Source organism: Parus major, chromosome 4, assembly GCF_001522545.3.
Source record: "Parus major isolate Abel chromosome 4, Parus_major1.1, whole genome shotgun sequence".
In the NCBI taxonomy this organism is placed as follows: Eukaryota; Metazoa; Chordata; class Aves; order Passeriformes; family Paridae; genus Parus; species Parus major.
Genome location: NC_031771.1, coordinates 13,054,115 through 13,069,632, shown reverse-complemented (window position 1 = coordinate 13,069,632; position 15,518 = coordinate 13,054,115). Strand labels below are relative to the sequence as shown.

General features: G+C 43.5%; 1 protein-coding gene across 7 annotated transcripts in view; it reads left to right on the top strand.

The window, feature by feature from the left end:
* Positions 1–6: 6 nt before the first annotated feature.
* The window catches only part of AFF1 (AF4/FMR2 family member 1), a 75,524-nt gene continuing 60,012 nt past the window's right edge, over positions 7–15,518 (top strand). For all 7 annotated transcript variants that reach the window (XR_004497000.1, XR_004497002.1, XR_004497001.1 and 4 more), the window contains exon 1: positions 7–83. Coding sequence is in view for 2 of the 7 variants with exons in the window: in XM_033513751.1 (XP_033369642.1) it covers positions 67–83 (17 nt within the window). In the remaining 5 variants the exon portion in view is untranslated. The remainder of the gene's footprint in view (positions 84–15,518) is intronic.

The following is a 15,518-nucleotide window of genomic DNA, read 5'->3' as shown; positions in this document are numbered from 1 at the left end:
AGAGAGAGCCTGGACGGCTGCGGACGGAGCTCATGGATAGAGGACGCTTGGCAGGATAACCCCGCGATGGCTGCCCAGTCGAGGTACGGCACTAAATAACTTGGGTCGCGCCCGATGCATCTCGCCGAGGGCTGGGTTTGTGATGCCCTGGCTCCTGCTCGGGCTCAGCTGGCTGTGGGGTTTTACCCTGAGCCCCGGGTCGGATTTGTCCGCGTGTTTTGCTCACCGATGTGCCCGCTCTCTCTTCTCGGCGTAAACTTTCTTCCAGCAGAAAAAACAAAGTGTTAATTGCCCCCCGTCAAATCTCTCCTAGTCCGACAAGTTAAAAGCTCCCTGAAACTGATTTCCTTCTCCCCCCGTGGACTCGTCTGTGTAAAAGCTCTTTGAAATTGATTCTCTTTTCTCCCCCAGACTTGTCTCGTGTGTGTTTCTGTTCGCCTGTAAGCAGCCCGGCGTGAGCAGGTTTCTGTCATTGCTTACAGCAGTGTTTCCAGAGGTGGGGAATGGTTTCTGCTCGGCCGGGCTGCGGAGCTGGCTGTGCGCAGGGGAAGCAGGTTGTGTCTGCTGGAGAGCTGCGGGGATAGAAAATGGTTACAACAGAGAAGAGTACGGAAATGAGTTACTTAGTTGCTGTCGGGGAGCAAAATTCAAGCGAAAACACTGATCTTGGTTAAATACTTTACAGCTGTGGTTTTAAAGAAGCGGCATTTTGCCTGTTCTCGGAGGAGTGGGGGAGTGTCCTGCCTAAAGTAAATTTCACACTCAGCATGGGGGAGGCAGCTTTTCTTAAGCAGTAGTACTTGATGGAGCAGTGCTATTTAAGGTACCTGTTAAATGCCTTTCAGCGTTTACGATGCCTTAATGGGCATTTCAGAAATGCCAAAGAGAGAAATTCCTTTTTGCTCTATAGTCCCACACCATACAACCACCTTCTTCCCCTTTCCTGCAGGCAGGAAAAAAAAATAAAATTAAAATGGTGGTATATCCTACACGTAAGTTTGGCACTCACGGTGCATTTTCACATGGTGCTTTTCTGCAGGTTTGAAGCCAAGGGTTGGCTTTAAATTACAAACTGGAGAAGGACAGAGCCCTGAGGTTTGTGGAAGAAGCAGGGGAATATTGATTGCTTGGTTAACAGCTGAGCTCTTCTCCAGCTTCCACGGCCTACTCTCCCAATACTTTGGGAGTATTTTGCATAAAGAGTACTTAACAAAAAGGTAAAGATTGAGTTTCTAGCATCTTTTTTTTCCTTTGCATGATTTACTGGCCTGCATTATCAGCGTTGCTGTAATAGGACCGCATGCTGGATGCAGCATAAATCCTAGGGATGCTGGCTGGCCCTGGAGCTTGGCTTGGCTCCAAGGCCAGGGACATGCCTGATGTCTCAGAGGTCGCACAGCCATTCTGCTGGGTGGCAGGAGGCCACGCGAGAGCCGGGCCCCAGCAGGAGCCCCCAGCTTCAGCCAGCTGGCCGAGAAAGGGCAGAGCTGGCACTGTGGCCAGTGAGCCACATCCCTGACCCCTAAGGTGAATGGCGCAGAGAATCAGGTGTTACACACCGAGTGGCTCAGACTGAAGGGAGGAAAAAGGTCCAAGGGCTGGGACCGTGGGGCTGAATTCTGCAGGGCAAGTGGAAGGATCATGCCCCACACCTGCCATTTGAGACAGATATGGGGACAAGATATGCACCTGCCATTCTGTACCCTCCTTCCTTCTCCATGCTGTGCCTTGGCATTTGCTTTTGTCAGGCTGCTGTGAGGTGCTCAAGCTGTAAAACTGCGTCAGAGCATCTCAGCACAGCGAGTGCGGAGGTTACTCTGTATGCCTGAAGATCATTGTTAAGATCTCTGATTATTGCTTGTTTTAAGACGTTTAAAAGGAGTAGGGGCGCATATGAGCAGCAGAAATAAGTCTGTAGGAGAAAAGGTGCATCTGCCAGAGAGCCTGTGGTATTTCTGTTTAAGTGGCATAGATCTGCAGGGGTATCTAGCCCGTTTAAAAAAAAATAAAAAATTGTTCATTGTGGGTGTGTAGAAGCTTTTATTCAACAGTGAAGGATGAATTAATATTCACAATAAGTAAGTAGAACTCTACTGCATGGGACTGAGAAGCCACATGTCTGCAGAATTCGTTTTGCCAAAACATGTCAGGGAGTTTACTCTGCAAGGTAGCTGACAAAAGAAATGGGTGAGCTTTCTGTGTGTTTTTGTGCTTTGCAAAAAATACAGGCGATTTTTGCAAGCTCAGTAAATTACTGATGAGGTGGTGTGATACCAAGTGCAGTAGTGGTTTCTGTATCACTCTGTACAAGGCCTTCAGGCACTCCTCCATCTGCTCACGTTTTCTATTTCTCACATGCTGTTTGCTTTAGCTAGTGAAAGTGATGTGACATAGGGGAGGATGCTTGTTTGGAAACAAGGAAATCCAGCATCCCTTCTTCAGTTTCAGTGCTGTGATCCTCAGCAGTTCACCTGGCATTTGGGCTTAACAGTCTTGAAGGGTGGAAGGGTAAGGAAAAGGTGATGAAACCTGCCTGTTGCTGCTCCTTAGGCTTTTAAAAACTGCAGTAGTGGTAACTGAGGAGCTGGTGTGTTAATGGATGCCACGGCATTCTTTAAAATCATGATCCTAAAAAATGGTTACAGGGCGAGTTGGGCATGGTTTGGTTTCAGCTTTTGAGAATGACCAGCTTTTCCCATTTGCTGCTGCAAATAGCTTACATCTGGAGCTATTAGGTGGAGGAACCATCCTCCAGTTATCGTTGTTTTGTGTATAATGTGGGCTTGTGGGGGTTTTTTAAGTTGCTCGCTGAGCCGTGGGTTTGCAGCTGTAGCTTTTTATGCGCTCGCTTCTGGAGTGCACGGATGATCTGATGCCTGTGGTGTCCCCAGGCAACAGGGCTTGTGTCAGGTTTATATGGTATATTCAGGAACTTGTGAGCAGAAGCAGAACTGATCTGAATAAGGACAAATTTAGTTTCTTGTCGAGTGTGGTGTGATGTTCATCATGTGCCGCTCAGCTGCTCTGGGAATACAGCAGGACCCTTGGGAGGAGTGTGGGACAGACTGACAGAGCCCATCTCATTTCTGCTTCTTTCTTCATTAAAATATCAGCTCTACTGCAGCGATTGCAAGCTGAGGATCTTTAGATGAACATCTGCCTCTTTATTTTAAGATGCAGGCCACTTTTCTCAGGCTGCTTGAGTCCATTTTAAATTGTTCACAGACACTGTTAGTTGTACTTATTTACAGTAGGAGGATAAACAAAATACTTTGTTTTGGATGCAAAGAATTTCGTGTTGTTTTATCTGTAACTTGCTTTTCAGTGTGGTCATGGTTAGGATTATTTCTGGTGTTCAGAATGAATGCAATTTCCTAATCTTTGTACATAGGTAAATACAGTCCACAGTCAGAGAGCAACATGAAACCTGAGTGTTGTGCTGTCATCCCTGCTGGGCTCATCTTGCTCTTTCTCCTGAGTCAGCCCTGCAGGGAAGGGTAATAATGGACAGCAGTCTGGGAAACCCTCTGTTTCTACCCCCTAAAGCCAAGTTGTACCAGCTAAACCCAGAAGTCTTGAGAGGAGGCTGTACTGCCCATTTTGGTAGAAAAAGGTGATGTTGTGCAGAAATAAAATGTGGCCTTATTTATACTTAAAACACAGTAGATTCTGAAGGGAATAACACAGGTTTTTCTCAGGACTCTTCTGAGGCTTTTCCCTGAGGAGAAGCTGCGTTGAAAGATGCAGCTTTAGTTCATTCCATGTCATTTCACAGCTTTCCAGGCCAGATGTAAGGACACTTATCATGTTTGTTTCATGGGTCCTGTTGACAGAGGCAAATGCCAGTATTGGTGATCAGTCAGCTGATGGAGGTCAAGAAGGGCTGAAATAAGATCTTGTTGGAGTTTTCTTGTCTATTGAAAGCTAAAGCTTCCCATGAAGCCCTGTTGGTTTTGCTTGCTACTAGCTCTGCCTAGAAATACAAATCTGTTTTCTCCAGAACCAGATGTCTGGTTGATCTATGACATGCTTTGTGGGCTGCTGGGGATTTTCAGTTTGCAGTTCCTTATTGCCTGGACCTTCTGAGCATGGAGTTGCTCTGAGGCAGACCTGCAGTTGAAATGCTCCCACACAGGAAAAGGAGATGCTCACAGGGAAGTGGATTTTTCTGGTTGGTTTGGTTTTTCTTAGCAGTGGGTATTCCAATTCGCAGTAGGTCATTGAAAACTTTGAAGTACAGCTCTCATGGCATACTTGAGCTGGTGTACAAGGGAATGTTTCCTCAGGTCATGTAATTTTCCTGTGTCTGAATCTGTGTTATGAAGAGAGGGCTCTTCTCACAGCTTTTTACGAGAAAATCATTTGCTAGTACAACTGCAAGATGCAGCATGAAGAGCAGGAAACAAGATTTTAATGAGGTGCGTAAATTCTCTTCAGCGCTTTTCTTCTGAGAGGAGCCATACTGAATGATGCATGAAGCTTTTAAATGCCTTTAAAATAGAATAGAAAAGGTGTCTCCTTTTCTATTATAGAAAGGTTATGTAGTAATGCTACAATGACATTGTTTTCCATGAGGTAGAGGGCAGTGAAGTGAGGAAGAGTTTTCCACAGAGTGCAGGGTATCATCCTAGGGCCTGGGTTTGGTGCTGGGTGTTTGGGAGTGCAGAGGCTGGTTTGCTTACTTGGCATGACAAAAGAGTAACTGTAGAGATGCATGAGCCTCAAAGGAAAGAGAAAGTCCTTTTCCTGTTCGGTCTTGAACACAGCCTGGAAATTTTTTTTTCCCTGTGATATGTTAATAGTGGAAAATGTACTGGATATTTTATGTTTTGCAATTTTGGTTGCTGCAGTTCATCTGTGTCCATGATAAAAAAAGAGAAGAGTGTGGGGCTGGGGCTATTATCACCCCCAAAACAAGGTGTTACCATATATAGATTAAGACAGAGCTGCCTCTTCAGCAGAATGTTTTTGTGGGGAACAGACAAGAGCTACTGCAGGTACTAGGAGAAGATTTTCCCCAGTTGTCTAATCTTAGCCAGTTCAGGGAAGAGAAGGTGAATTCTAGATCAGTACAGAATCAAGCAGCTGTGGAAAATGGTGAGAGGTAGGATTCTTGCAGCCCATCTTCCCTCAGCTGTGGCAGCTGCTGTGGGTAGAGCCAGCCCCCAGCTCTTTCGCTGCTGAGGTGCAGAAGTTGTTGCTCACCTTATTGAACAGCATGGCTTTTTAAAAAGTGCATTTCTTTTGCTGCCTTATTCTTGTATTGGAAGGGGGAGGTGGCAAATGGGGGAGAAAGAGCAGGTGTGTGGGCACAAAACTGCATTTGGGAAGTTATTCTGCCCCTGTTAGTGCTTCAGAATTGTCAAGCTGAGGTATCTGGGTACACTTGGTTAGGCAACATTTGTCAACAATGCTTCATGAAGATGTTTGTCTTCTGGATTAGCTTAGGCTTAGGTATTGTTTGTAGAATTGTCATTTTCAGCTGTTCTGAGTGTTTATTGTACTAGCAACCTGAAGTTTTCCTTTACTGTTGTTTTTGCAATGTTGCCATCAGGTTAGGAGAAAATAATATCCCTGCTGTAATTTTTAGAGAAAGTTCAACAAGCCAGTTGTTAATGTTTAACCTCAGAGACAACAGTAAAACTCATTTTCAGAACTGCAAGAGCCGAGATTTCATTTTTGTGTTTGTAAATAAAAAAAAGAGCAACAAAAATTATCCACAAAAACTCATCAAAGCGTAACAAACAACAAAAACACCTCTATCATCAACCAAAGCATGAGTAAGAACTAGCCCTTTTTAAAAAGAAACAAAAGAGGAAATTCTTGAAGCATATGGTAGCATTTTTATTCCATACATCTTTGCTTCTTAGAATGCCATATATTGTACAAGCTGCAAGCAGCAAGGGATGTATTCAGTGGTGTATCATCAGGTCCTTCATGGCACAGTGGTATTGAGCAGGTGGTGTGTGCATGTGAGGTGTGTGACAGAGCTCCAATGCACGTGCCTTCTCCCTGAGCTGAGCTGTGGGCACTGCATTTTGAAATACAGGTGTCTGCTGGCATCTGAAATGGAAAGGAATTATTAAAATGTGGAGCAGTAAAGGCATATTTGCTGATTCTCTGGAGAATTGGAGACATGATAAGAAATTGCTTTTGGGTTTTTTGTTCTTCTGCAGTTTGTAAGGTTTTGCTTAAAAAGATATTACTGGGATAATTCATCTTTTCAAGCACAGCTCAGAAACTCTCCCTCATAACAGGTATGCAGCTATTTCTCAATAATCCTCTCCCCCCCGTAGGCTATTTTGGAAAAATCATCCTAATCTGAAGGCAGGGAATATACTGGCAGTTTAGAAGTGCTTTGGTGACATGCTTCTCTTTTCCCTGTCCCCACAGCTCTTGCCAGAACAAGCTGTTCTAGGAAAATTTGTTTTCCTGATGTCAGTAAACCTGTGGCTCTGTTGAGAACAGGCTGTCTAGAGACCTATTTCTTCATAGCTTTACTAAAATAACATGGGCTAACAGAAAGAGAGCCTGGCCTATCCCTCTGTGCTGCAGTGGATTTTTAGAAGACTCCCTTAGAATTGCCACTGCTTGGAAGCTGCCATGTCTGTCTGTCTGTCACAGGCCTTTTTTACTGTGAAAAGTGCTGGCATAGCTAAAAGGCAACAAACACACTGCAGAGGTGAGATAACTCTGTTGGCCCAAGTGTGAACTCCAAGATACTGGTGAAGAAGTCTGCTTTTTCTGACATAAGGTTTCTGGGAGGATGGCTGTGGGGTGGTGGGTATAAGCTGTGTTGGCCAAAGAGCTCTTTTGGATTGCTGTGTCTCCCTTCTTTGCTGAGACCCTTGTAGCAGGTGGTCAGCTTTATCCAGCAGTTGACTTTTAATTGGTCATTGGTTTGATTTTGGGTTTCTGATTTAATGCATGATATTCTGTAACTTTCATTCTGGAAGCAAGATGAACAAGTGCCTTAATATTTAAAGGGAATGTGATCACTTTGCTGAGGTTTTGGAACACTGTAGGTGATCTTTATCTGTTTGCAAACCCCTATCCATTTTACATGGACTGGCTTCAGCAAAGTAATAGTAGGCTCTCTTTGCTTAGCTGGGTTTGTGGCCCTCTGTAGGGGGAATGCCTGGTTCTGTGTAATGCACTACAGGGGTAAAAAAACTACTGGTCTAGAGCATTAAGAAAATTCTCTGTGACCACCCATACTGGGGAGAGAAAAAAATAGATAAAATATTCTGCTCTTTGAGGAGTAGCTTCTTTAAAAAAAGCATCTGCTTTTAGAAACACCGTAATAATGAGATCTATTATTCGGAGACTGTTATGGGGTACTTTTGCCATTGTGTCCTGCAGGAAAAGAAGTTGACTTGTACCATGAGGAATTGAGAACAATAGACCAAAATAACTTCCTAAATTGGCTGACTTGGAAAAATACAGTAACAGAGTGTTTTACATATGAAAAAAGGCTTGGTCATTTAGTGAATGAAGTAGCACAAAGCTTTCCCTCGAAGTTGTGTATTTATTTGTAATAAAAATGAAGAGTTTGGACTGGGATGGGAGAAAAAAAAACACATTTACAGCTTCAGTCTAGAATTTCCTACTGACGATGCCTTTAACTTTTTGCTGTTGTTCCCTCCTCCTTCCAAGCCAGTTCCAAACTCTTAGTGGGCAGATGGGATGACTTCAGCCTTGGTTTTGGTTCCAAGTGAGCCAGCCCCAAAGTGGAGTTTCTTTACCTACCTGAGCATGTCACTGATGAGTGGTGCTGTTTTTTGATGCCATGGTGCACTGACAGTGCAGCTCTACACAAGTAGGACCACAGTGGAGTAAAACAGATGGATGAAATTGTCAGTCTGCAGAAATTGATAACATTAAAACTTGGCTCCCAAGCTGGTTCTTCCATTACTTAAGCATGTGAATCAGTCTGGTTCCTAATGATTTGGAAAGGGTGTTTTCTTTCCAAGTCAGTTAAACGGGATGAACTGACCAACAGTAAATAGGTTTCTCTCATTACACATCCCTTTTTCTTGCATGTTTGGAGGGACAGACTGAATTTATGTGCAGGGAACCTATTGCTGTTTGTTCTTCTTTCAATATAGAGGAACATTGACAGCTGATGTAGTATGGCACTGTGTTACACAGCCATACTTTCTGTAATTCTTGAATAAATGAAAGCAGTTTGTAATTATTGCGTAATCTGGTAATTTCAACCAAAACCTTCTTGGGATCTGGTTTGGCAACTATATTGGTGTGTGTTGATGTTGTTTTGCTATTTGAACAACTTGTGAGAGAATTTATTGTGAAAACTGAGAAACTGCATACTAAACAAACCCCACCAAAGCACCCCAAATCAAAGAAAAACATACACACACATCCCCCATCCTGTAATGCTTATAAAGCAAGATATAGTCTGGGTTAATTTTTAAATCTAATGGACATTTAGTTGACATTCTGTCCTTTAGGCTGAACATTGGGCAAATGCAGTGGTTTCAGTTCCTTTCGTAGAACTGACTTTAGTATCTGTGCTGTACCTTTTTATAAAGAGGTATATGGAGCTCATGGTGTCTCAGCCAAGGGTCCTGTGTTCAGTACTGTTTCCACTCAGCTCTCTTAGCAGTGCTTATTCCTGTAACTTTCTGATTTGGCAGTTGTTTGTGCTAGTCAAAACAGTAGAAAGTAGGAGAAAAGGTCCTATTTTCAACTGCAGCAGGACAAAACATTGAAATAATGTTTGAAAATATTCCCCCTTGAAAAAGTCTGATAGAAATGCCATATAAAAGATGGTATTGTGAAGAAAACTCTCTTCTTTCTGTGTCCCAATCCCATCTTCTGAGCAATTTCTTCTTCACTTCCCTGTTCCTTTGTGCATTGATTAAATATCAAGTTAATGGTTTCCTTTTGTAAAAATTGCTTCCTTGAAAATGAGCCATCCTTCTCCCTCGCAGCCTAATGATGGAAAAGTACAGATGATATTGATATAAGCTGTGTTTACTTGAATGTAACAACTTGAAAGGCTGTTTGTGTACAGTAATCTGCCAAGTGAATAATGATTTGGTTTTACTTGTTCAATATTTCTTTCTTTCCCCTAGAGAGGGGGAGGTCTGAACAGCCAGTAGCAGTTCCTGAGGTTAATAAGATACATTTAAAAGGTCTTTAATTAAGCCATGCAGTTTTCTTAGAAGGCTCTTGAACTATTCTTTCACCCCTTCCTCTTCTGTTTCACGTGGGTGAGTGCAAATAAGATGGGAGTGCAAAGGAGGTGCAGGCACTGACCAGATACAGATCTAGGAGCCTGCTTATACACAGCGGAGCCTCAATGGAAAGTAGGAAACCAGAGGAGGATTGAAATGGTTTGTGTGAGTTCAGCTGGCCAAGGGTGTGCTGAAAGCTGAGGCAGTGGTGAGAACTGATGTGCCGGGGCTCAGCAGGGTGAACACACAAGGTGTTGTTACAGCTGCTGCTGCAAATTTTATTGGTTCCTCCGGGTTTTTCTATGCTGTCCTCATTTGGGGCCAAACTGTAGCCTTCAGCTTGTACATTGAGTTCCAGCTGGTCTACCCCTTCCATATCTTTTGAGAGACTTGAACTGTGTATTATAAGGCAATGCTGTACTTCAGTGAAAAGGGGAATTTATGCCAGTATCTAACTTTCTAGTTTCCTTTGGCTTTTAGGTTTTTAGGTCCACTTCAAAAGGGTGTTCGGGGTAAAGAGTTCTGCTTGAGCTTGTGCCCAAAAAGAATTTTTGACCTGGAGCTTTTGCAGAGAGAATAGGTTTTGCATGTGTATAAGCAATGCTCAAAATGGATTCCTGATTCACACCTTGAAACTGAGGAATGACAGAAAAAGAGACGTAGAAAAGGGAGGGATATTAACCTTACAATTTCCTGTGTTCTTTCTCTGTTGTATGCATTACTAGAAGCACCACATTTCTAAGCAGGGCTATTAAGTGAAAAAATGGGGAGTTAAGACACAATTTGCTAGTTGGAAAGGATTCTAAGAGCTGTTCTGAGGATTAATGAAAATTTCAAGAGGAATAGAAAAATGCATAAATAGAGAGACTCTTTCTTTACTCCCTTTTTTCAAGTGGCTTCCAGAAAGACTTATGGCAAGTTTTGCTTTGCAGAATTTTACTCTTTTGCAGCCTGTGTTTAGTCACTGCAGTAGCCAAGCAATTGAGCAAAATGGAAAAGTTACAGAATGTGTTAAAAAGTGTGTGCAGAGAATGTTATCCTGTGGTTCCAAATTACTATGATCAATTTGCGTTTCCTTGAAAATACCTAGGTTTCTACATGTGTCTTGGCTGGATGTTACCTGGGTTATGTGAGGTGTTAGCTGCTGTTGAGGTTGTTATTCGTTCTGTTTGTGGATGTTTCATTAATGAATTTCGGGGCCAGCGAGAGAGTACAGAGAGATGAAGTAATCCTGAGTCAGCGCATCCCTGTGATGATGCAGGAAGTTTTCTGTTTGGATGCAGGTTGTTCAAGGGGCTTTCTGTGCTTGGCACTGGATGTAGCTCTGGGCAGACAGTCAGGGGGTGAGGAAAAGTCCAGCAGCCTGCATGTAAGAATGCAAAACCTTCCGCAGGAGCTCGGTGCAGTGGTTACTGTAGGGCATCTGCTCTCTCCCTCGGCGAGTAAAGCGCAGACCTCCTGCCTCATCCTGAGGGCAGGGAGTGAGTATTGTTGGGAACACGCGTGGGAGGGCAGGGATGAGGAACCCCGAGGAGACGCAGTGCTGATTCATTCTCCTTCCAAGTCTGTTGCCTCCATGGCGTTGAGGACAGGAGCTCATTGTCCGTTGCCATGAAAATGCTCATAAGGGCAGAGGCTGGGAAAGGCGTTATCAGGGAAGGTGATGTATTCCCTGGAAGTGCCCCGAGTCACCACAGAGTGGACAGAATGCTGGATATGCTGGTGAAACTCCTCGTGTGTAGTTCTGCAGCACCTTGGTGTGATTTTCCAGCCTTGGTCACAAGCTCAGTGTGAAATCACCACAGTCATTGCCTGGGCAGATGTGACTTCCTTTGGCTGTCAGGTTTTGTTGCTTGAAGAGGTCGTCAGTTTTTGATGGAAGTAGAACTTCCTTGACATTTTTTGCTCTGCTCTTAGAGGCACAAGATGCGATGCTGTGTTTACAGAGGAATGCACCACTCACACGTCTCCGGCCAGTGAGTCTTGCCCAGTTTCACCCAGTCTCTTGGCAGTCACTCCCTGATTGCTTACACCACACTGGCCCGTCTGCAGTCATGCTGCCTGTCCTCTCCCTGGTTTGGGATCCTGCCTAAAAGGAGGCTCTCTCTGTGGACCCATGAGCACCTCCTGTCCATCGTGGGCCACATCACCGGGGCTCTGCCTGACAGGCATCGGTTCATGAGGCTCCTGCTGTTGCATTAAGTTGTTTGCTCAATTGTTTAACAAAGTGCTTTTAATGGAAACATAAAACCGGATAGAAATACAAAGCCTAATGGAATAATCTCTTAATTGCAGTGCTGTAAATGACTATTCAGCACATGATTACTGTACTTCCAGGGGGAACATCGAGGAGGAAAGAATATTTAATGAAAGACACTAAACACTTCAGCTGCTAAGAATGATGATTTATGGTCAATCTGAGCATCGGGCTAAGCAGGGCAAATGAACTGACAATAGTAAGTGCTTTTGGAGGTAGAAATTGCCTCATTCAGGGTATTCACTGTGTGCAACATGTAAATTCTACCAGGATAAAAGCACAAAGAGTGATTAATTAATAGTGGCGAGATACTCATGCATGCAGTGTCCTTAGGCAACCCAGAAAAAGTATTAATCAGCACATTGCCCAATTATTGGCAGAAAACTCCTGGTATGTAGTAGTTTGCTATTTCAGCTAGAAAATGCATTGTCCCTTTGCCTCCCTGTAAAAATCATGGGGTTTGCTGTGTTATGTGGTTCACAAAAAACGCCTCGTGTTTTTTAGCAGCCAAGGAAATGAGCTCAGAGCCGCATGGACATTATCATTTTTTGGTATTGCTGCAAGCTTTACATTAGTCCTTAGAGAAACTGTGTCCATCCTTCAGATATCTCACCTAGGTTAGGCAGCAGCAGGTGAAACAACAATTAGCTGGGTATTGAGCTGGCTGTTGGTTTGGGGTGCAGCTGTGTGCTCTCCAGAGCAGGGCATGGTTAGCAGGGGAGATGTTCTCCAGGAGCACATGCCGTTCAGGGAGGCCAGCCAAGTGTTTCGGAGTTGGCCTCGCTGCTTCCCACCAGCACTCCCCTTTCCCAAGATTTATGCCTGGATTCCTGGTGCTGCCTTAGGCAAGGACGCCTGACTTCACCTGCCTGCAGAATCCCCTGCACTGCTCAAGCCTTTCTTGGCAGGGCTGGGACGTGCCCGGTGCCTGCTGGGCGCTGCCCGGTGCACACGGATGCAGGCCCAGCACCAGGCTTGTAGCAGGCAGCTGAGAGATTTCCAGTGTTTGCCGTGGCCTCGGCACTGCCAAAGCCGTGCTGCTGTCCCGTGGGAACGGGGGCTGGCTGTTGCTTTTGGTCCGAGCCAGAGGGTGATGTTCCCACTGCCTGCACGCACGTGTGGCTAATGGTGGTGGAGCTGAGCTCTTGGCTGTTTCCAGAACCAAGGGAAAATAGGTGCTTCTTAAACAGAGGTGCAGATGATGTGGTGAAAATGTATTTTGTGTTTGTTTTGATTTGTGAGGTATTTTTTGTTTGAGTTTTTTTTTTTTTTTTAGTTTTTAATTGGAAAATCAGAAAGATGTTGAATAATCGTGTACAGAATTGAAGGGGGAAAATATTCATATGCATTTTATTATTATTCTTTAAAGGGATAGTTTTTTCTAGTTGTTAAAAGTAACAGCTTATGTAAATATTCTTAAAAAGCAGGAAAAAGGAAAGATAAGATACTTCACAGTGTATTTTGGAGGAGTATATGCTTTGCAGTGTGCATTAGGCATGCATCAGTACCTGCCTAATGCACCCTGTCATGGATTATTGCTCTTGCTTAGATTGAACACTTGCCAAGTTCTTTCAGATGACAATGAGATGCTTTGTTCAGGCTGATGATTCGATTGCAGTTTGAAACTCCAGCACAGAGAGGTAGTCGGCTACAGAGCATGTGCACCTCTTAATAAAATTGAAAAACAGATACAAACCAAAGGAAAGTTAGCAGGCCCTTCTGTGTATGATGAAAAAAAAAAGAATATACTTTTGGAATAATTAGAGTCTGTCAGGGAATGCAGGAAAGGTTTTTAAATAAGCTTTTCAGCATATAAACAGATCCTTTCAACAAACATTGCTAATCTTGTTATGCTTCTACATAGTCCTTGCTATGCAGATAAGACTTGTCCAACCTGTTACTTGGTACATGCTGTTATGTAAGTGAAAAACTCACAAGGATAGGAAGCCTTTCTTTCATGCATGATCTGTTTGCTGCTAATTCCTATGAAAGTGAAATAATTAATCTCTTTCATATTTTTAAATTTTTCTTAATCTCAATTTTGTTACAGTACTGTCCTGTTCATGTTAGATTTGATTTACTCAGTTGTCTGGGAAGGATTTACAGTGAGAATGTTTCACAAGAAATGTTAAAAGTTGCTCTTGTGTTTAATAGGTTGCAGGGAATTAAATATTTAGGAGGCAGAGTTGCACATATCCATATTTCTGAGACAGTTTCAAATGCTCATATTTGCAGGTGTTGCTTTTGACATGCTTCACAGATAGCATTTGATGTGGAGTTAATTCTTTAAATAGCTTCAGGTTTGCAGTCGGGAAAGGAGCAAATTCTCAGGCTGATGTTACATTTTACACACTGGGCTTTGAGCTGCATTGAGCTGTCAGCTCCAGAAGCCTGTGTTGGCCCTCAGCTGGGATGATCACAGAGGGAAGAAAGGAGGACCCTCCAGACTGTGCAGGAAATCTGAGGTGAAAGGCTCTTGGGCTGTGCAGAGGTCTCCCTTCCAGCCCTTGCAAGCTGTGTGACAGCATTTACAACAAGCTGGATGAAGTCAGGTCTTTAAAAAACAGGATTTTGGGGATGGCTGAAGGGAACCGAGCTAAGCTGAGCTGCGTGTGAAGTGAGATTGTGGCAATAGGTGTATGCTGTGGCACCTGTGGACCGCGTGGCAGAGTGACTGATGGAATAGGAGCTGCTTGGCAGAGCATGGACAAGGTCAGCTGATAGCAGGCTCCTGGGGAAAAACCAGTGGCATGTTCACTTGGCCAGATGTGCAGGGATAGTAGCTGTATGAGGAGAAGTGTTATGTGAGAAGGGATTTAAAATGCACACCCATGAAGCAGCTGCTCACTAAACATTTTGGGTTTTCTTCTACTAACTTGTATCTTCTGCTAACTGTGCATCTTGTTGAAATTCTTTTTTTACTATGATGGAGGACAGTAATGCTGGGGTTTGTTTAGTAGCATTTAGGAAATTTTATAAAATCAATGAACAAAAGGCACTGAATACTTCTGTGCTACATCAGGAATAAAATGTTTGGATATTGGGTGGGAAGAAACAGTAGGTCTAAGCAAGCATGGTTTAATCTCCTATACCCACTAAGGTGAAAACGTGCGTGAATCAAAAGTTGCAGTTGTCTGAAAAAATGAATTAAAATAGTCCTGGGAAATTAATATTAAAGGTAAAAATGCCTTTTCTTAATCCCTTAATGATTTGGCTCCCTTTCAAATAGCATAAGTTTGCAACAGTCTTTTTACCTAATCTCTCCATGTTTTGCCAGTAAAGGACATTGTTTTAGAACATACTTTAAATAAATAGAAACCTGATTTCATTTTTACATTACATTTTTATATTCTGCCTTTTATGCTACTGCAAGCGCACAGTTCTCTTGCTGCCTTTAAACCTATTGTTTTTACTGAACAAGAACAGCAGAAAAGGTATTTCAAGGCAAAAGCAAATGAACAGGTGGGATATATTTTATAGAAGGTGGAATGTAGGTTGTACCCTATGTGTTTTCCCAGACAAGCCTACAACAGTTCATCCCAGGTGCTGGATTTCTGCCACTGAGATGAGGAATTCAGAGGCAGATGGGTACAGTGGGAGATTTCATGCACCACTTCACTGAAGAAAGCCTTCAGACTGCTCGGGCAGCAGCTGATAACCACTTCTGACTATTCAAGTATGCCTTGTCAGTGTTAGGGACACTGATATTTCACTAGTGGTGGGGGAGTTAATAAAATATCACCGTCCTGCCTCTGTGTTTCCACTGGGGAACACCTTCTCCCCATGCTGGGCAGTTGTGCACACATGTGCGTGCTCTGAAAGGGTTCCTGCTCACCACATGTTGGTTACCCTGCTCTTGTGCTCATGAAGCTGATTTAAAGAGCCTTGCCAGAAAGATTTGGCTTAGGGATAACATCTGAAGCCAGGCACTGAGGTGCAGAGTGCTGGAGGATCTGGCCAGGCTTAACAAAATTTGAGATTTGGCACTCTTCCACTGATTTTACTTCAGTTGCATAATTTTCCTGAGCTGGGGCTTGTAAGACAATGAGTTAAATTTGTTT